At 39.9% G+C, this 22,857-nt stretch overlaps 1 protein-coding gene across 2 annotated transcripts in view; it reads right to left on the reverse strand.

The window, feature by feature from the left end:
* Nucleotides 1-22,857, reverse strand: part of MAK10 (MAK10 homolog) — a 74,131-nt gene that overhangs the window by 14,015 nt on the left and 37,259 nt on the right. For both annotated transcript variants that reach the window (XM_088973252.1, XM_088973253.1), the window contains 6 exons: nt 14,779-14,929; nt 12,715-12,794; nt 11,944-12,216; nt 11,715-11,858; nt 3,396-3,530; nt 2,897-2,995 (listed from right to left, as the gene is read on the reverse strand). In XM_088973252.1, coding sequence (XP_088829378.1) covers nt 2,897-2,995; nt 3,396-3,530; nt 11,715-11,858; nt 11,944-12,216; nt 12,715-12,794; nt 14,779-14,929 — 882 coding nt within the window. The remainder of the gene's footprint in view (nt 1-2,896; nt 2,996-3,395; nt 3,531-11,714; nt 11,859-11,943; nt 12,217-12,714; nt 12,795-14,778; nt 14,930-22,857) is intronic.

A 22,857-nucleotide genomic window follows, 5' to 3' on the forward strand; every position in this document is an offset into this window, starting at 1 on the left:
TTGGTGAGGATTATTTAGACAAAGAAAGATATCAAAAGTTAGTAGGGAAATTGATTTATTTATCCCTTACCTGGCTTAACACAGGTTATGCAATAAATGTGGTGAGCCAGTTTATGCATGCTCCCAAAGTTCCCCATATGAAGGCAGTTGAGATCATCCTCAGATATTTGAAGACTTATCCAAGGAAAGGAATCCTATTCAAAAAGCACAGTAAACTAGAAATTGAAGCTTATATTGATGTTGACTGGGCAAGGTCTATTGGAGACAGAAAATCTACCTCTGGATATTATACATTTGTTGGGGGAACTTGGTTACTTGGAGGAGTAAAAGGCAAAATGTGGCTGCTAGATCAAGTGCAGAAGTTGAGTATAAGGCCATGGCTCATGGTGTTGTGGAACTATTGTGGCTCAGGACTCTTTTGGGTGAGTTGGGCATGAAGTTTGATTGTCCTCTCAAGTTGTACTGTGACAACAAAGCAACAATAAATAGTGCTAATAATCCGGTACAACATGACAGAACCAAGCAAGTTAGGCATTATAGACATCTATGCTCAACTTGTGGAGTGTTGTAATGGGTGATTATGTGTGAGCCTTTTTTCTCTTTATGTCTAATACTTATTGCTGTAATGGGCCTAAAGTTGTTTTGCCTGAAATTCTGAATTAGTTTATATTCTATGTCTGATTGTGCCTTCACTAATCAGGGGTGCATTAATCATTTTATGTACCATTAAACACTTGATATAAATTTTACTTTCGGGCTGGCTAAGAACACGCCACCCATCCACTCTCTTCCCTCTCCTCTATTCTTTCTTCTTCTTGTCTTAAACTCCATTTCAGGTTTGCAAACAGGTACCACTGTCAATTTATTGGTTTCTAAGCAAATTTTACAAGATTAGACTCAGACGCAAATGATATTCTTAATACAATATTTCTCATTACATATCAAGTGCCCAATAGCTTATAACATAGTTACCTAGCTGACTGGATTCCTGGGTTTATTTGGTCAACAGTCGGCATTAAACAATCTTTTAAAACCAAGCACAGTAGCAGGAATATCTGTTTTTTTTTCTTTAAGTTGATAGATCAGAGAGAAAATTGTTTTAGGTTGCTGGAATATAACATGCATCAGAGGGGTTATACACATCTGCAAAAATTATATCTCCTGTATTCTGCTTTACCTAATAAACTTAGAGAGGCAAAACCTTTGAAAAGGAAGCAATAATGGAGAAAAGTTAGTCATTGGTTTGTAGGGCTGCCGCCAATGGATCAGGCAGACCAAACAGACCTGGACTGAATGGAACCAATTATATAGGATCTGGGTCTGCATTACGTGTCCCGATTATAATTGGGTGAGGGTCAGTTCTGGTTGAGAACAGATTAAGACCTGAACCAATAATTATGCATATGTATATTGACATATTACAAAGATACCCCCAGTCTAATACCTGTTTTTCTCTTCCACTATAAAAACAGTACTTTTTCTCATGATATTTGTAATAATGTTTTTTTTTTTTGATAAATGAAGAATTTATTAGAATAAGAAATCAAGAGCAACTATTACAGAAGACACTTGGAGAGGCACGAGTTGCGACCTCTTCAACCCATCAAACACTAAAAAGGATTACAACTGAGCCCAATAAAAATGTTACCTCGTTGCCCCTTGCTTGGCTAAGCAGTCAGCCATAGCATTGGCAGATCTCCCTACCCATTGTATTCTAACATACAAGTTTCTCATCAAGCATTTGAATCTCTTGAAGTTCATTTCTGAAGCATCAAACTGCAGTCTCTGGATTCTGTAACCACCTCACAACCACCTTAGAATCACCATATATTAGTAGCTGCTCCACTCCTATCTGTACAGCAAGCTGTACCCCTTGTAGTGCAGCTAATAGTTCTGCCCTCGTGGAGTCCTCCTCACCTAATAGGCCTGAAAATAGAAGAGTCACAGAACCACTTTCATCCCTTATAACCCCTCCCAAGTCCCATCCCAGAAAGACCTGGGTTGCCCAGGTTACTCCCATCAAATGTATGTAGGTAGTAGGTTTATTGACATAGCTGTCACTTATAATTGTCTTATCAGGTCCCCGATCCCAACTTCAGACCATATAGAGTCTGGTTCGAACCTCTCTCTTTTTTGACAGAAGATAACATATTTCATTAATAAGAAATGGAGTCCGGTTTAGATCTCTCTCATGATCTCTCCTTTCTCCCACTCTCTCCCTTAAGGCACAATCTCTTCTTGCACTAGTTCTTTTTCTTTTACTCTCTTATATTTCCTCTGCTGTAATATCCATTTGTATCTTCTATATGGCACTCTCTTCTTTGCCAATCACATGAACCTAGTAAGACCTTTCCCTTTTCTGTCCTACATCAGCACTCCAATTGCATCTAATAAAAACCTAAATAAATGCTGACTCAATACAGGCTGAATCTCTGGCTCTATTTCAAGGTTTAAAGCTGGCTGAGCAGATTGGAACAACAGATTTAGAAATAGAAGGAGACCCACTACTGGCCATTTCTTGGGCTAAACACACCACTTCAGCACCCTGGAAACTCAAACTTATCTACAGAGAAATTGACATACTTAAGGAGGTTCAACTCTCAGTTTGGTTGGGTCAAAAGGACTGCAAATGGGCTGGCAGATACCCTAGTAAAACAGGGGGCAAATAGATCTACCTTGTACTGGGCAGAACTGTAACTGTTTGTATGTGTTTGTAGATTGGGTTAACGCAGTGCTGCAACCTAACTATTGTAATTCAATATTTCTCTGTTATTAATAAAAGTCTTATTTGCTGATCAAAATATATATATATATATATATATATATATATATATACACACCAAAAAATGAATTAAAAGTTTTAAGAAACTCAGAGTATTTGGATTGCAGCACAAACCTGCACATAGATAACACTCCAATCTTGTAAAATTTTGCCAAGCTTACGCCTTTGCCATGCAGCATTTGTACAAAGAATTTTAAGCAAGTTGATTGCTAGCTGCATACACAATGTACTGCAAAATTTAGATGAACTAAAATGAAAGAGGAGCTTCATGTTAGGCTTAGATGATGAGAAAAAGCTGATCCTGTCTCTACGGTACTGTACATGTTTTACATTCACAGAATTTCGGAATCAAAATTGATGGTTCCTATCAAAGAAACATGCACACCAAATTTTGGAATTATTGGGTAATTTAAAAATCTGATAGTGTAAACCGGGAGTTTTTCTCTAAAAGAAAACAGTGTTGTATACAAGATACATAAAAACCGGGAGTTTTTATTTGTATACAACAAATAAAAAGTTCAAACCATCTCAGGTTTGAACTGTTCTTTGGCACATCAGAGAACCCTAGCAAATTGTCATATTAAAAGGACCATAAAAATAGAATAATATCTACCTGTCCTAGTTGTAAAACAATTTCACTCTTTTGAATTCCACTGTTCTTTGGTACATCAGATACAGCTGCAGCTCTACAGATCACATCAAATACAGGATCCCGTCCATAAAGCTTTCCATCTTGGACTAGAAGACGCTGTTTAGTAGTTATCATAGTGTATGTAAGAAGAATATTAAAGTAGTGAAGAGAAGTGACAAATGCTTATATATGATGTTAATTCAACTACGAATAGAAACAGTTGAACAAGATAAGCAACAGTTTATAATTAATTAAAGTAACTAATTTCCTGCTGTTTAAGAGCTTGACAGAAATATACAGAAACAACATTTTTTTCTGATCAATCCCAATTTTCTAATTATACCTACAAGATTTCCACTTGGAAGAACTATGTACCCTTGGGAGGAAGAACAACCCTAATAAACTCTACATTGGCCAACTTTCCAATTTACTACCCCAAAGTCTTCAGGATTCCCAACTTGATTGCAAAAAGATTAGAAAAATGATGAGAAATAAAAACACAGGACAAACAACTTAAAAGGACATTACACAGGACAAACAACTTTCCAATTTATTCTTAGTGTTTAGTACAAAGGACTAAAATGCCCCTAATTAAACATGGAACAAACAACTTAAAATGAAACAAAAAGGACATTACATTGCACCATTAATAAAAGGAAAAAGAATAAAGAACCCTTCAGAAGTCGGCTACCAACAAATCCATATCTGTGATAGTGGTTCATTCATTAGATTAAAATTTTGGACATTTTTTACCACATTCCGGTGGACAACATCAGTTAGAGCAGATGGTGGCTTCTTCTTCCTCCTCATCTAGAGCCGAATCTTTAGTACCTTGAACTCCACCCATGACCAACCAAATTAAGTTAAATTTTGATGGGTGCAGCATGAGCAACCCTAGACTGTCAGACATATGGGATTCAGGAATGAGCATGGGAAGATAATTATCAAAGCATCTAGGCAATTTTGGGCAATAGTCGTCAAAGCATTTATATACCAATCAGCATACATACTAATTGAGAAAACATAGTAATTCCCTTTATTAAGAACATTATATTTCCTCTCAAAACATGACAAATCATCATATCTAAAAGACATGAGTATTTTAAATATATTAATTTCAATATTTTCAAAAACAATACTAATATAATAAGTATTTAAATAGAGAAATTTCATATCAAAATTAGCAACTAAAGAAGGCTATAATTTTATATGACAAAAAATTAAGATAAAGAGTGAGTACAAGTGATAAAAGAACAAAGGTGAATCCATTGTTTTGTTTAATGTGCATGCACACATGAGAGAGAGAGAGAGAAGGGGAAAACTTTAAACAGTTTTTTTTATAAAGGTAAGGATTACCAAAAGAAGAGATATATAATAGAATGTATTGACAAACATATTAGTAAGATGTAACCATAGTAATGATATTATAATAGGTGTCTGCCTTGTGATTCTTGTGACCAAGGTTGGGTGCCTTGTTGCTATAAGTCAAGGCCTTCAGGTGAGGTACCCAACCAAGAGTGCCTAGTCACCTAGGTGACACTGGGACAATACCAGCCATGTATTCCAACAAATAGGCATTGGAATCTCCATAAGGGATTAACTGTTAATGACATTATAAGGACTAAGATAAGTAGGTCATCAAGTTATAGCAAATTGCAGGTGGAAGGTGACTGATTCAAAGGTGGTAGTTCTTGACAGTGTAGCCGGCCAGAGATAGGTGGAAGAGAAGAGAAGAGAAGAGAAGAGAAAAGAAAAGAGAGTTTGCAATGCAACAGTACTGCGGCGCCAGTGTTTATTTAATATATATATAGGGCGACAAAAATAACAAGGGAAAAGAACCTTGTGCCCCTGAGTACAATAACAGACATAACATAAATAAAAAACGAAATAAAAAAACACTTTAATTAGACAAACAGACCCTAACAACTGCAACTAAGTTATTCTAACATTATTCCAACACTCCCCCTCAAGTTGGAGCATAGATGTCAATCATGCCCAACTTGTCACACAAATCTTTGTGCCACACATGATGAAGACCTTTGGTGAAGATATCTGCAAGTTGCTCTTCCGAGTTGACATATGGTGTGCACACTTCTCCACTTTCAAGTTTCTCTCTGATAAAATGTTTGTCCACTTCAATGTGTTTCGTCCTATCATGCATAACTGGATTAGCAGCAATATTGATGGTTGGCTGCTTTATTGTCACAGTAGAGTGAAGTAGGATTGTTTACTGCAAAACCCAGTTCACCAAACAGATTTCTTATCCACATGATTTCCGCAACCCCATGAGCCATCGCTCTATACTCTGCTTCAGCACCGGATCTAGCCACCACAATTTGTTTTTTGCTTCTCCATGTGACAAGGTTTCCTCCTACAAAGGCACAATAACCACTGGTGGAGTTTCGGTCATTGACTGCTCCTGCCCAATCTGCATCAGTATATACTTCCACTTTTAAGTGACTGTGTTTCTGGAACAACAAACCAGCCCCAGGAAACTTCTTGAGATATCTCAAGATCCTCTCTGCAGCTTCAAGGTTAGTTGTCATCGGGCTATGCATGAATTGACTAAGGACACCCACTACATAGGCAATATCAGGCTTGGTCATAGACAAATACAGAAGTCTCCCCACAAGTCTCTGGAACTTTTTTACATCTTTCAAAAACTCTCCCTGACTGTCTCCCAGATGGTGATTAGGTTCAATAGGTGAATCAGATGGTTTTACCCCCAACTTGTCTGTATCTTCTAGTAGATCTAGTACATACTTCCGTTGGGAAATAAAGATGCCCTTGTGAGAGCGGGCAACTTCAATTCCAATGAAGTATCGTAAGGAGCCTAGATCCTTCACCTCAAATTTAGTGGCTAAGAATTTTTTTAGTCTCTGGATTTCAGCCTCCCAATCTCCTGTGATCACTATGTCATCCACATACACAATAAGAGCTGCAATTTTACCTTCACCTCTTTTTACAAACAAGGTATGATCTGATTGGCATTGTTTGAATCCCATTTGTTGGACTGCTACATGGAACTTACTAAACCAAGCCCGAGGTGATTGTTTCAATCCATATAGGGACTTTTTCAACCTGCACACCTTTTGTTCACTGCCTCTGGCACAGAACCCTGGGGGTTGGGTCATGTACACCTCCTCTTCCAAGTCACCATTCAAGAAGGCATTCTTGATGTCCAATTGGTGAAGATGCCAATCAAGATTTGCTACCAAGGAAAGGAGAATCCGGATGGAGTTCATCTTCGCTACAGGGGCAAAAGTCTCTGCATAGTCCACTCCATATACCTGTGTGAAGCCTCTTGCTACCAGTCTAGCCTTGTACCTTTCAATAGTTCCATCAGCTTTGTGTTTCACTGTGAACACCCACTTGCACCCCACTGGTTCCTTCCCCTCAGGAAGATCTACCAACTCCCACGTACCATTTTTATGTAAGGCATCAATTTCTTCCTGCATTGCATCTGTCCATTCAGGTTTTGACAAAGCTTCTGCCACGGTCTTAGGGATGGGAACACTGTCCACAGAAGAGAGGAAGGCACGGTACGAGGGTGAAACATGCTCATAGGACACAAAGTTAGAGATAGGATGATTAGTGGTACAAGATCTAACACCCTTTCTCTTAGCAATAGGAATATTAAGATCATTGGGGACATGTGAATCAACATTTAAAGGAGCAATGGGAGCAAGTGTACCCGGCTGATGAGACAGATTTGCCTCGGGTGAATCCGATGATGTTGGTTGCATAGTGTCCGGCTCCACGGCTCTTGAACTCTGTTGGCTCTTATGACGACGATGGAAAACCCGAAACGGAGGAGGATTGGGTAAAGGAGGTAGTTGAATCTGAGTCGTCGCTTGTTTCTCCTCAACCCTACTCTCCCCCTGAGGAGAAACCGAGAAGAACGGTTGACTCTCAAAGAATGAGATCAATGGAAACATAGTAGGCAATGGGATCATAGCAATGATACCCCTTTTAAGATGAGGGGTAACCAAGAAAAACACAAGGAATAGCCCGAGGGTCAAGTTTACCACGAGTAGGTGATAGGTTGTGGACAAAACAACGACACCCAATGACACGCATCGGAATGGTGGACAGCGGGGCTGTTGGGAACAGGAGCTGATGTGGGGCCTTATACTCTATTAGCCGAGAGGGCATGCGATTGATGATATATGTCGCACACAATACTGCATCCATCCAAAACTGTTTCGGCACATTCATATGAATCAGCAAGCCACGAGCAACTTCGAGTAGATGACGATTTTTTCGTTCAGCCACACCATTTTGTTGGGGTGTCCTAGCACAAGAGCTTCGCTGAAGTGACCCACTCGAAGCAAAGAACTTCGTGAGATCACTATGGAAATATTCCTTTGCATTGTCCGACTGGAAAATATGAATTTCCGTTTGGAACTGAGTGAACACCATGCGTTGGAAATCTTTCACAATTTGTGGCACTTCATCTCGAAATCGCAAAGGATAAACCCAAGTGTATCGAGAATAATCATCAATCAACGTAACAAAATACTTATAGCCAGCCGCAGTAGGTAGAGTAACAGGGCCCCAAACATCAGAATAAACAATATGAAATGGAAATTCAGATCTTTTATTTCTTAAAGGTAAAGAGCTTCTACAATGCTTACTCAACTGACAAGTTTGACACTGTAATTGACTCACTGACAAGGACTAAAAAATCTTTAGGAACATAACTTTTAACGACTCAAAAGAAAGATGACCTAAACGACTATGCCATAAATAGGCCTGACTCTCACTCGCCGAACTTGTGGACTCAATCGCCACTAGACCAGCATTATTCTCCAACACGTAGAGACCATCCACCATGCTTCCTCTACCAATCGTCTTCCCCGATGTCAAATCCTGAAACACACATGAAGACGGAAAAAAGGTGACTGAGCAGTTCAAAGAGTGAGTAATACTACTAATGGACAACAAATTAATAGGTAATTTCGGAACATGCAGGACATTTGGTAGAGTAAGGCCAAGTGGGAGAGATATGGTGCCATGGCCAGCTATGGTAGAAAAGGAACCATCAGCCAGTCTTACCTTATCTCTCCCAGAGAGAAGGTTATATGTCTGGAACAAATTTGACTTACCAGTCATGTGATTTGAGGCTCCGGAGTCAATAATCCAAGGTGAATCAGTAGTATGAGATGACACATGGAAGGATGTGGCATTACCTGATGTAGATGCAAATGAGGTAGAAGTAGGCCCAGAATCCACCTGGCGGAGAGTCCTACCATACAATTCCAAATGTTCACAGAAGGAATTGATAATATCTTCCTTAGGGTCAGAACAGGGATGCCTCTCCTGAGTTACGGAAGGACTAGTCTCTGTCGATGCCAGATTAGCTGAGTTATACCTTCTTTGATTCTGTTGGACTGGTTTCTTGCCCTGATCCGGTGCTGACTTCTTACCCAAATCCTGTGCCCATTTAGGTTTTCCATGGAGATCCCAGCATGTATCTTTAGTTTGTCGTGTCTTCTGGCAGTGAGTGCACCAAAGCTTGCTTTTATCTTCTGTTTTTTTCTAAGTGTCACCCCTTTTAAAACCACCTCCGACATTTGTATCTGAATTTCCCCGGACCGCTAGGGCAACTGACTCCCCTTCTACACCATTCATCACACTTCTTCTGCTTTCTTCTGACTGCACCAAGGCATACACCTCCTGGACTGATGGCAAGTCTTTACTACCCAAGATCCCTAATGGACTCATATGACCGATTCAGCCCTAGGAGAAAGGCAAACACACGTTGCTGTGATACAAGTGACTTATAGGCTTTTGCATCTTCATCACACTTCCAATTCACATTCTGATAGTGATCAAGTTCTTTCCATATTGATGTCAAATCAGAATAGTACATCGAGAGACTCCTCTCCCCCTGCTTGCAAGTAGAAGATTCCGCTTGTAGTTGATATATCTTGGCATAGTGTCTCTGTTTTGAATAAGTGGACTTCACTTGTTCAAATATCTCACAAGCAGTTTCAGCCCACATAAAGGTCTTCCTTACTTGTGGCAGCATTGAAACCAAGAGCCAAGACATCACCATATTGTTCTCTTGGTCCCACCTATCATGCTTAACACTTCCATACTTCGGTTCCTTTACTCTCCCATTGATGTATCCTATTCGCCCCCTAGCAGTGATATAGAGTTTTATCCCCCTAGACCACTCAAGGTAATTCAGACCATCGAAGGGAATGACAGCCATGGGAAAGCTCATATCCATTCCCCCACTCACTCCATTGTGGCTCCCTGAGATTTCTGAAGTAGCAGAATTCTCAGTCGACATGGTCAAGCAGTTACTCAGTCCCACACACCGGATTTAGGACCCTCCTTACTCCACAAAGCAATGCTCCACTCAGTTCACACCCACACACTAGGGTTTACCAACCAAATTGTGCACAAACTGTACCAAATTCTAGACAAAACTGAGGTAATAATCGGCAGTTTCAGACCTGCCTATCAGAATTCTAGAATGGCTAACAACCACTAATCAGCAGGAGAGATCCTTCTTGCTTATAGTCAACTCAAACCATTGAGAAGACAGGTCAGCATTGACCTACAGTTGTCTTAACACATCAACAGGATCACACCATCCAAGACAACTAGGGTTACACAGGTTCGATAGCATTCAGCCGCCCCAGATTCATAGGGTTTTCACTCAGCCCATGATCAAGGAGAGTAAAGAGGAGAAAAATAGAGGAAGAACTGTACCAGTCGTAGCTATTCTGTAGTCCAGAATCAGATTTCCTTTCTGCTAGCCTGTTCCACTAATCAGTAGGGTTGATCGATCTTCTCTTGACAGTAGGGTTGATCAATCTGCTCTCTTTTAATCAGTATTCCTGCTCCGATACCATCTTGACAGTGTAGCCGGCCAGAGATAGGTGGAAGAGGAGAGAAGAGAAGAGAAAAGAAAAGAGAGAGTTTGCAATGCAACAGTACTGGCGGCGCCAGTGTTTATTTAATATATATAGGGCAACAGAAATAACAAGGGAAAAGACCCTTGTGCCCCTGAGTACAATAACACACATAACAGAAATAAAAAACGAAATAAAAAACACTTTAATTAGACAAACAGGCCCTAACAACTGCAACTAAGTTATTCTAACATTATTCCAACAGTAGTGAATTGGAGGAAAAGGCAAGGGCCAGGGCAATGGCAACATCAATACATCTTGAGGGAGATTAGACATTTGACAAGGGAAGTAGATAGTAGATACCACCTCTTGGGTTCAAAGATCAGCAAATTGTTTAGCTGACAAACTAGCTAAACAAGTGGAGAATGGGATCATTTGTTTTGAGGTCACATGCATGTAGAAGGAATCTAAACAAGGGATTGGATTAGGCAGCTAAGGCCAGCCTATACCTTGCTTGGCATACTTTTACATATTCATTCTTTTGTTCTATTAATAAAATCTTTAAACTTATCAATCAAAAACAAACCAAAAAAAGGTTTCCCTGGAAAGTAACTATCAACCAATAAATAAATAAATTTGATGTGTGTTAAATCTCTATGCAGAAAAAATCTTGCATGTACAATATGGTGCACATGATAAAGAATCAGGGTTCCCTCCAATATCCATGCCTTTAAAGGCAATGCATAGTGAGGACCCTAGAGGATATACAAGGAGGAGGGCTTCCCACTTTGCCAGCCATTACAAGGTTTTGAAAAAAATAAAGAAAGAAAAAAAAAATCTGTCAGAGCATTATGCAGTGGATATATTAAGGTGTTTGTCAAGCACCTTCTGTGCTTTCTTGTACACATTTTTTCATCAATAAAGTGGATATATGCAGTGGATATGCATCCTCATTCTCATTACATCTATAAGAAAGTTTCATGGTTTAGGGAAATATGCCGAAGCGCGCTCAAGAGCAAGCGGAGGCTGCTCTCAAGCGCCTAACCAACAAGCGAGAAAACGTAAGGGCGCGCTAGTGAGGGGGGGTATTCAAAAAGGGGAGCCGCGGGTTCTTGCTTTCCTTGTAGGAAAGGTCTTGATTTGGTATGGCATTAGGGAAAACTTGTTATGGTTATGCGACTATATAGAAAAGGCGGGTGGGGCAATATGATGTTACAGGCATGATAAAGTAAATATCCAAACTTTTCTTCAGAATGATTGTAAGCAGAACAAGAAGTTATCTTCCAGAAACAGTATATTCGAATGTGCAGATAAATTAGGTAGCAATAAAAAGCAGTTAGAGTGGGGAAAAACAGATTGCAACAAACAATCGTTACATTTTAAATGGTAAAACAGAATTGCTAGAAGAAAAGAGCTAGAGGCTTGAACTGACCTGCAGATGAGCTCTTGCAACTAAATCAGGTTGGGACTTTTGAAATTGAACCACAAAACGCAGAATACCTTCTAACAATGGATCCATAGAGAAGGAACATATGGTGTCTAAATCATGCAGAAGCTTCTCAAAATACTTAATTACCTGGATAGAAACAGGATAGGGAAAGTTCAGATTAATGAAATTGCAAGTGTGTCCATAAATTAGATATACCACTTCAAGTTCTTACCTTTTTCCAGCTCAGAATTTTGATAGCACGTGGAGGAGTAGGAGCTGCTAATCTACTGTTTAGACTTGCGTCAAACCCAACAGGCTGACGACCAGAAGCTGTTGTGCTGTCTTCTATATCATTTTGACAAGATCCATATGCATTAAATCCAAGGAATTCCAATGAATTGTAAATGTAGGCCAGCTCCGACAAGCAGGAAGCTATATGTTTCCTCGCCAACTCAAAACCTCTCCCTTGAGGTTTTTTCATACACATGAGAACATGGTAAAAATGCTGAACAAATTGCAACCATAGTTAAATTTATTAAGAAAACAAGAAAATAGTCCAAGCTAACAAATTAACTACTAAGGTAGCAGAGCACAACAATATGAGACAGATGTCCTGAAACAAACACATAAGAATGCCCGAATCATCACAAAAAATAAACACAAACCAGAAAAGTCTAACTAAATAAAGCTGAAAGCAGAAGAAAAGTTTTGAAAACATATATAAGTAAGGAACAAAAGAGCCAGGAATAGAGAGGCACAAGTAGGGAGGGAAATCCAAGAAATCAAGGAATTATCTAGATGTTCGCCTAATCAATGCACTACTGAATAAAAAATGATGAAAGAATTTATAAACATTTGACAACAGGATCTAGCAATCCCTGTGGATGAAAACTGATGATTAAAATACTTTGACGCAGATATGTGTTCATATAAAGAGAACAGATGTTCTAGAATCTATCTCTGCAACATAACTGATAAGAGAAGAGCAAACACAGGGTAAGACCTTACGAAAGCGTAAACGGCACAGCAAAGCTTTGCAATATCCCTCTTCCAAGTCAAGATTAGTTTGTAATGGTTCTATATCTGCATTAGAATCGTTGATCTCACCATTAAAAGAATGAACAACCCAGAGTGTAACTAGTAAACAGACATTATGAGAGAAGTATGAAGGCCTATCAAATATTCAAGTTACAAGCTCAAACTCAATAAATTATAACAGGTCAAAGAACTAATAAAACAAAAACCATAAAAAATAGTCACTAATTATTTCTACAATATCTCCAAGCGAAGGAAGCAAGGTCAATGGGGGGATGAATGGGAAGAACGCATAGGTCTAAAGTTTGCCAAGGTCAATGGCTTCAATATGAGCATTTTCTCAGTTTCCATCTAATGTACAAAATTACAAATGTGGAGGATGCTTCTTATGCATTGCTTTCATAAGATGGCATGTGCAAGGTGGTGGTGCAACGCCATCTCAAAAATCAGAATCAATGGATATTTGCATGAAACGAGAGGGAGGAAAAACAAGCAACTATGGATGATTGCCATAAAACTTTGAGTATGCCAGCCACATGCGGCCACTGCATAAATACATTACAAGGTACCCAGGAGTCAGGGGGCCCCCATTCTAATTCTTCCATTGCCAATGAGTGCCAGTTCAGTCCACAACCTAGGAATCCATCACAAACAGTTCATATTGGATGCCAATAAACTTGCTTCCCTAATCTTGCTGAGATACTAGCAGCCCTTGAAGGGGTACAAAGGGTCAAGGACATGAATATTAATAAATTGATCATAGAAGGAGATTCTGAAATTGTGGTGAACTGGCTAAAAGAGGACAACTCTAGGCTCTGGAATTACAGCAATGAAAAGAGGAAATTTAAGTGGCTGACTAAGGACATTGAAATTCAATGTACATGGGTAAAGAGAAGTGCAAATTCATTGGCAGATGGTCTAGCTAGGCGAGGGGTGAACAGAAACTCTACATTTTGGGCTGTTCTGTAATTGCTTTACATTTTGGGAGTACATTGGTTGTATTCGGGAGTTAAGATTGTTTAGCTCCATTGCTTTATAATTTTCAATACTTTAATAAAAATAAATAAAATTCACTGTTATTGATAAAAAAAAAATCTTGCTTCTCTAATCAAAATGTCCAAGGTTTCAGGTCATTGTTTCTGAGACAGGGTTAGGCTTGTTGGGCTACTCTTAGGAGTGGGTTAATGGATCTTTTTTTAAGGTCTATGCTTTGGGTACGAGTTTTACAAGTCGGGCTGCTTTGTACATCAGAGGCTAATAGGTTTTCTTTTGGAGTTGGAGGCTAGGACGTATTTAATTTTCTAATCTTGTCCCCCCTCCTATGAAAACACTGTGTAATTTCTTCCTTTATGTCACGGGTACAATAACACGATCTTTGTCCTATATTTTCTTTCTTGGATCCCAGATATCTTAAATTACTAACCTAGTTAATCTGTTTATTCAGTTTTTGCATATTACGATTTATTCTTCAAGTAAACCTCTTATCTTCCTTGTGGAGACTGCAACAGATTGATCTATTATTTAGGCAGTTCCGCATTCCTTTTTCTTTTTGGTTTTTGACAGTTCAGCATAACTTATCCAAGTAACTTTATGTTAGATTTTGTCCAATCCAAAGGGGTTGTCTTCAGTGTTTTGATTGTCATAATCAATGATCAGTTGACCACATAACCAGATGCACTCAAGCTGCATTCCCTACTCTATGACCTTCATATGAAATCTCTTCACTGTACAATAAGGATGATTTCAAATGATAGACATTTTGGATCATGGCAATCCAAGTGGTGTACCAATAATCAGAGTTTGATGACCATGCATGTATTCACAGGTATGGGACAATAGGCAAAAGTTACAGAGGTTAAAAGCATAGAAATCAACAAAGATGTGTCTTAGCACAGTTGTTGATTGCTCAAATATCTTCAAGTACATAGTCAAATGAAATGGAATTATTTTTTCTTTGGCAAGAGCCTAATAAACTAGAATATCATAAACAAAAATCAACAGTTGAAAAATAGTTACTGGTAAAAAAACCTACTCTCTAATATCCCTTTTTTAGATGAAGATGCTTTACAAGCACGCAATTGCCGAGAAATTGTTTCCTCCACCGCATTTAGCATTGAAAGACATTTCTCATCTCCCTCTCCTTTCAAAGGTAAGCCATAAGCCATTGTAAAGAGATCCTCTTCCTACATAAGAGACAAGCAAGGCCAAAATTTGCATTTAGCAACCTAATCCTCATCAATTTTGCCTAGAAATAAAAAAGTTGGAAAAAGAATTAAGAAAAATAATGTACCACATGGGTATGGATCCAAATAAAAGAAAAAACAATTTTTAACCAGGAATATTTTGGTGGAAGAGGATTCTAGGATGATGGTTAACGGTTTAGTTCAGAGCAACTCAGGAACATAGAGGCACAGAGACAGAAACTTATTAAGAGATATAAGAACACTAAGTAATGCCAAGAGTACAGATATACTGGATTCCAAGAGAAAGGAACAACCTGGCAGATTCTTTAGCTAAAAAGGGGGCAAACAGGGGAGATTATTAAGGGTGATCTATGGGAGGTTTTTTGAGGAATTTCATGAAGAAGGAGAAATCTCACCTGGAACAAATGCAACCTTCATTGTCTTGATACCCAAAAGAAAAGATGCAGAAACCACAAAGGATTTCAGGCCCATTAGTCTTGTAGGAAGCTTATATAAAATTATTGCTAAAGTCCTAGCAAAGAGACTGAAGACTTTGATAGATCCTAGGCAGATAGCCCACCATCAGATTACCAGGCTCATACTGTTCAGGAAACTCAGGCCCACACAGGTCGTGAAGTCCATGCAGCACCAGTAGTGGCCCATGCAAACCAGTCCTCAAAAATAGGTGTAAACTTGAAAAATTAGAGAGAAAAATGAGGAAGAAAAGTAAGAGCAGCATTACAAGAGAAGAAGACGAAGAAAAGAGGAGGAAGAAGGAGAAAAGGTTTGAATAATCCTTCCCTTTCTTCTCTAATCCCTTTTACTAAAAATTAACGTTAAAATAATTACAAGTATGCCCTTAAGTGGGCAGCCAGCTAGGCAGTAACATAAAGAGATCAAACAAAAAGAAATAACAGGCCCATTAGCTAACAGGAAAATAGAAAAAAAAAATATTACAAGAGAAGATACTAGGACCCATTCGGCCCAGTCTCTTTACACTCCCCCTCAAGCTGAGCATAGATGTCAATCATGCCCAGCTTGCTTATATAATGTGTCATTTTCCCTCTCGAAACTCCCTTGGTCAAGATATCAGCCAATTGTTCATCTGATGTGATGAATGGCAAACAAACTTCTCCTGAGGAAACCCTTTCCTTTATAAAATGTCTAACAAACTTCTCCTGAGGAAACCCTTTCCTTTATAAAATGTCTAACAAACTTCTCCTGAGGAAACCCTTTCCTTTATAAAATGTCTAACAAACTTCTCCTGAGGAAACCCTTTCCTTTATAAAATGTCTAACAAACTTCTCCTGAGGAAACTCTTTCCCTTATAAAATGTCTATCAGTCTCAATGTGCTTAGTTCTATCATGTTGAACAGGATTATGTGCAATATTGATAGCTACTTGGTTGTGATAGTAGAGCATCATTGGCTTCTCATAGTCAACCCTCAATTCTTCTAAAAGGGATTGTAGCCACAGTAATTCTGACATACCATGTGTCATTGCCCTGTATTCTGCTTCAGCTGAGGATCTAGCAACTACAGACTGTTTCTTACTCTTCCATGACACAATGTTCCTAGCGACCAGAGCACAATAACCTGAGGTGGATCTCCTATCATCGATACATCCTGCCCAATCAGCAACAGTGAAAGCTTCCAGCTTCATGTGTCCATGTTTGGCAAATAGAATAAATTTCCCTGGAGTACCTTTCAAGTAACACAAAACCCTTTCTACAGCAGCTAAATGAGTACTGTAGAGAACACTGATGTGAGCCCCACAGCTGTCGTCCCCACTGTGTTCGTAGGACAGTATGTGTAATTATTTGTTTCAGTCATGGTAGTGTTAGTTGGTGGTCAGTTTGTTATTTCAGTTTTTTATTTGTTTTATTTGTCATGTAAGTACTAAGGGCAGATCTGTCCTTTGCCTATGTATTGAACATAACCTATAAATACTAAGAGAGAGGTAGTGGCAGATCATTCTGAATCTGTCCCTTCTTTCAACCTTTGTTTCTCCAGTTCTTCTCCTCTCTTTTCTCCCTTTCTCTTCTTTTCTTCTATTTTTCCTAATCTGAAATCTATTAGGGTTCAAGGCTGATTGTAGTCTTCATCGCCTACTTGGTATCAGAGCTTATCTATCTAGGGTTTCTCATGTGAGTCTAGTCCAGCCGACCACATGAGAACCATCTAGGGCTGGAAGTTTATGAAGAAGTATACGTTGGCTGATTCTTGGAGGTTACTACAAGAGGTTCGCAGCTGTTGAAGACTTGCCACGGCTTGCAGAGTGTTGGTAATCAGGAAGAATCAGAGAAGGCTAGGGTTCAAGCAACCTTGGAAGGTAGCGAACAACATTCTCTAGGTAAGTCTTATCTATTTTCTAGAGACTGCTATCAGTTAAGATAGGTTGGACCTATCTAGAAGGAGCGGTCGAACTGTTTTAGGGTTTTCTCTCAGTTCTAGGGTTTGATATTTACCTTGTGGCAAACCTTTCTGTTGGGCCAAACTCTTGTTATCCTCTTGGAAGTGCTTGTTTTAGGGTTTTCTCCCAGAGGTGATCAGTTTTAGGGTTTCACATTGACCCTACGACAAAACCTAACTGTACGGACTGCTTGGAAAGTGTGGCTGAGCACTTATTTCAGAGCTGCGATTGAAACCCTAATTCTGTTCCAGCATCTCGGATTGCTCTCTAAGCTGGTTTCAGACCTGTTTTTTGGTTTCGAGCTCTTTTAGGGGGTGAAAACTTGTACGAACTGCTTGGTACTATGATTGTCGATTGGTTTCAGATCAAATTTATACTAGTTTCATGCATATACCGTGATTACAGATTGGTTTCAGATCAGACCTGCATTGATTCCATACTGATTTCTGATTGTGATCGACTGTCCAAGTGCTGTTTTCTATTGTAGTAACCCTAACAGTTCGTACCTACTGGTTCTTGACCAAAGATGGAGTTTAAAAATCAGGGAGAAGGTAGTCTTGGGAACAGCAGTTATGGCAGCATATTTGAAACTGAGTTTCAGATTACAACTGTGAGATTTGAAGAGTCTGCTTTGTGAGTCCGGTTATGCTTTGGCATAACCGATTAGGTCATTTATCTTTCCGGTCCTTGAAGAGTCTACTTCTTACTTTATTTGAGTCTGTTGAGTTGCCAAGTTGAGATGTGAGAGTTGTGAGCTTGCCAAACATTGTAGAACATCTTATTCTTTGAGTAATAAAAGGAGTAATTATTCTTTTGATATTGTGCACTGATGTTTGGGGGCCATATCACATCCCTTCTATGGGTGGGTACGGATATTTTCTGTTGTTTGTTGATGGCCATACCCGTTTTTCTTGGGTCTACCTTATGCGTTCTCGAGATGAGGTTCTTGCTCTGACCCAAAACTTCCATCAGATGATTCTAACCCAGTTTGGGGCCAAGATCAAAGTTCTTAGATCTGAAAAAGACTACTTTGCTAAGCCATTGACCTCTTACCTCCTTCATCATGGAGTTATTCACCAGAGCACTTGCCCTCATACACCATAGCAGAACGGAGTTGCCAAAAGGAAGAATGGGCACATTTTAGAGGTAGCTAGAAGCATTATGTTTACCTCCAATGTACCTATTCGCTTATGGGGTGATGCCATCCTCACAGCAGTATATCTCATTAATCGGGTTCCTTCCCAGGTTCTTGATATGAAAACCCCTTTTTCCCTTCTATACCCAAACGTGGAGTTGTTTACCATTCCCCTTAAAACCTTTGGTTGTACCTGTTTCGTTCAGCTTCTCAGGCCCCATCATTCCAAGTTTGACCCTAAGGCCTCCAAATGCATTTTCCTCGGCTATGCACAAGCTCAAAAGGGTTATTGCTACTATGATCCTGTTTCGGGGAAGAAGTTTGTCTCCATGGATGTCACCTTCTTTGAGGAGACACCCTTTTATCCTAGGGTTTCTCCTCAGGGGGAGAGTAGTGAGAGTGGGGGTGGTCTTTTTCTTCAGGGGGAGTGCAGTGGGAGTGGGGCTATTCCTTTACCTATTCCATTTGGGTGATGAAGGCTGTAATGGTGAGGGTGGTCAAAGGGATCAGGAGTTGAGAGTCTATCACAGGCGATGCAGGCAGGTTGATCCCAGTCATCGGCAGTTCAAGCCAGCTCCAGTTCATTCTGCAGCTCCAAATCCAGGTATTACAGTCCCAGAGCCCACTGAGACACCTTCCACTATTCCTTTACCTCCTACGGATGACCTTGACCTCCTTATCGTCGTCCGCAAAGGCAAAGGGCATTGCACCACATCTACAGCTCACTGCATTTCCCAGTTTTTATCCTATGATCGCCTATCTCCCTCTTACCGGTCCTATCTCACTTCCATTGCCAATGTCCCTATTCCAAAAACAATGCATGAAGCCTTATCAGTTCCAGAGTGGAAAGATGCAGTGCAAGTTGAAATGGATACCCTGTTGAAAAATAATACTCAGGCGCTATTTGACCTACCCAAAGGAAAGAAACCGGTTGGATGTAGATGGGCATTTGCTGTGAAGCATAATGATGATGGCTCCATTGAAAGGTACAAAGCCTGGCTGGTCGCAAAGGGGTTCACCCAGAATTATGGTATGGACTACTTGGAAACCTTTGCCCCAGTAGCCAAGATGACCACCATTCGAGTTCTGTTATCCCTTGCAGCAAGTCATTCTTGGCCCATGTTCTAGATGGATGTTAAAAATGCTTTTCTGAATGGAGACTTACAGGAAAAGGTCTACATGCAGTTGCCTCCTGGATTCTATGATACAGAGACAGGTAAGAAGGTTTGCCGATTGAACAAGGCATTGTGTGGTTTGAAACAGTCACCTAGAGCCTGGTTTGATAGATTCAGACTAGCCCTTGGAAAATTCGATTATGTACAGATGATATTGTAGTGACAGGAAATAATAGTAGTGAGATTGAGTCCCTCAAACAGCTCCTTCATCAAGAGTTTGAGGTGAAAGATCTTGATACACTACGGTATTTTTTGGGTATTGAGGTTGCTAGATCTAAACAAGGGATCTTTATCTCTCAGAGAAAATATGTTCTAGATCTGTTGGCGGAAACTGGAAAGTTAGATGTTAAGCCTACTGATACACCCATTGAACAGAATCACAAGATTAGTGCAGAGGGCGGGGAGCCTCTTGAAGACAAAGTTATGTTCCAACGGTTGGTTGGAAAGCTCCTATATCTCTGCCTCACTCGGTCAGATATCAGTTATGCAGTTAGTGTTGTCAGCCGGTACATGCATTCCCCTAGAACTACTCATCTTCTTGCGGCAGAGAGAATATTAGCATACTTGAAGAGATGCCTGGGTAGAGGTATACTGTTCAAGAACAATAATCACATGAAGGTGGAGGTCTACACAGATGCCGATTGGGTTGGGAGTGCTGATGACAGGAGGTCTACCTCTGGATATTGTGCCCTTGTGGGAGGTAACCTTGTCTCTTGGAGGAGTAAGAAGGAGAGTGTTGTTTCCCGCTCTAGTGCTGAAATTGAGTACAGGTCAATGGCTAACGGAGTGGTTGAAATCCTATGGCTGAGATCACTACTTGAAAAGTTAGGTGTTGATTATGAGAATCCCTTAATCTTGTATTGTGATAATCGAGCGGCTATTAATATAGCCCACAATCCGGTGCAGCATGACATAACTAAACACATTGAAGTTGATCGACATTTTGTGCGAGAGAGGGTCTAATCACAAGAAGTGTCTCCCATATATCACATCCAACATGCAGCTCGCAAATATCCTCACCAAGGCAGTACCAAGGAAGAAGTTAGACGCAGACCTATCCAAGTTGGGAATGATAAATATCTATTCCCAACTTGAGGGGGAGTGTAGAGAACACTGATGTGGGCCCCACAGCTGTGGTCCCCACTGTGTTCGTAGGATAGTATGTGTAATTATTTGTTTCAATCATGATAGTGTCAGTTGGTGGTTAGTTTGTTATTTCAGTTGTTATTTATTTCAGCTTTTTATTTGCTTTATTTGTCGTGTAAGTACTAAGGGCAGATCTGTCCTTTCCCTATGTATTGAACATAACCTATAAATACTAAGAGTGGCGGCGGCAGATCATTCTGAATCTGTCCCTTCTTTCAACCTTTGTTTCTCCAGTTCTTCTCCTCTCTTTTCTTCTACTTTTCCTAATCTGAAATCTATTAGGGTTCAAGGCTGATTGTAGTCTTGATCGCCTACTAGTATCTCTGGGAGAATGCATAAATTGACTAATAACACTTACTGCATAGGAAATGTCCGGCCGAGTCATGAAAAAATATAACAACTTCCCAAGCAGTCTCTGAAACACCCCCTTATCAGATAAAAGGTCATCATCTGTAGCAGAAAGCTTATGATTGGGATCAATAGAAGTGGAGATTGGTTTAGCTCCAAGTTTACCAATCTCAGCAAGGAGGTGAAGGACATATTTACGCTGAGAAATGAAGATACCACCCTTAGATCTAGCAACTTCAATGCCCAAAAAATACCGAAGATCTCCCAAATCCATGATCTCAAATTCAGAGTTAAGATATCTTCTGAGTTTACTGACCTCTTGAGTGTCATTACCCGTGACCACAATATCATCAACACAAACTATCAAAAAGGTCACCAGAGGGCCATTTCTCTTCAAGAACAGGGTATGATCAGATTGAGTTTGTGTGTAACCAAAGGAGACAAGAGCAGCCCTGAACCTCTCAAACCAAGCCTGAGGAGACTGTTTGAGACCATAAAGCAAACTAACAAAGCTGGTGTCCTTGCTTTTAATTTGGTTAAGTTACACCACACCCCCGAAGAATTAGCTTTGTCCAAACTCCAAAAAAAAACTAGTATCGTACAAATTAAGCAAGAAACGAAAAGCTTCGCACTTCTCCAACTCCAAAGACGAGCAATCTACACGCGAGCACAAACAAGATAAACCACTTCGTATATCCAACTCCCGCTTCTCTGATTCTGCCCAAACAAACAAAAAACAAAGCTCGAGCTTGAATCCAACAAAAACCCACAAAACGCAAAAGAATAATAAATATAAATAAGAATAACTCATCAACAAAATCAGACTCTTCTTATGCAGACGGCAGATCTCTCTTACCCTTGTTTGAATCTCAGAAGAAAAAACCAAATCTCATCAAAGCTAAAGAGAATATTTGATCACTCTCTCTCTCTCTCACTCCTCTCTTTTTATCCTACACGCCATCTTAAGGTCGGTCAGCGATAGGCTTAACTGGGCCACCGCAGCCTCTCTCTCTCTCTCTCTCTTGTAATTTTTAGTAGACCAAGCTGGTGTCTCTTCTCTTTTTATGGCTTATTAACGATGGAGACTCCTCTTATTCTAAGTTGGTGAGAGATTGACTGACGGAGGGGGGGGGGACAGACTAATTTTTCAAAAATAAATAAAATAAAGAACAGGTAAAAAGGAAAAAATATTAAAAGATGGGATGTTTCAGTTTCACTTCACGTGACGAGAGAGAGAGAGAGAGAATCTTGATTTCTTCAAAAAAAAAAGGTCTCTTGCCTTTATAACCCTTGATCAGGAATAAATGATTAAGACATAATTGCAACCTTTGCATGAGAAGTGCAGAGCAGATATTTATATTTTTATATTACATATATTAAGCATGCAGAAGAGGGAAAGGGTTGACCTCATCACGTTTGTCGAGGTCGTGTTACGGTCACGTCCGTGATACCTGTCTCTGGTTCACGGTGAACTCTCTCTCTCTCTCTCTCTCTCTCTCTCTCTCTCTCTCTCTGCACCAATCTCCATCCATTCATAAGAAGTATGAGCAAAGAGTTGCAGCGAGGGCGTTTGGTACTGGACAATTCTTGGTATCGTGATGTTGATTTTGATGATGGTGATGATGAGGACGATGCTTGATGAATGGACCCAACACCAACGCGGTTTCTCCAGACAAAGATTCCGATTCCACTCTGCTCGCTCCATCTATGAT

This window comes from Nelumbo lutea, chromosome 2 (assembly GCF_056320005.1).
Source record: "Nelumbo lutea isolate HS-2025 chromosome 2, American lotus-T2T, whole genome shotgun sequence".
Lineage (NCBI taxonomy): Eukaryota > Viridiplantae > Streptophyta > Magnoliopsida > Proteales > Nelumbonaceae > Nelumbo > Nelumbo lutea.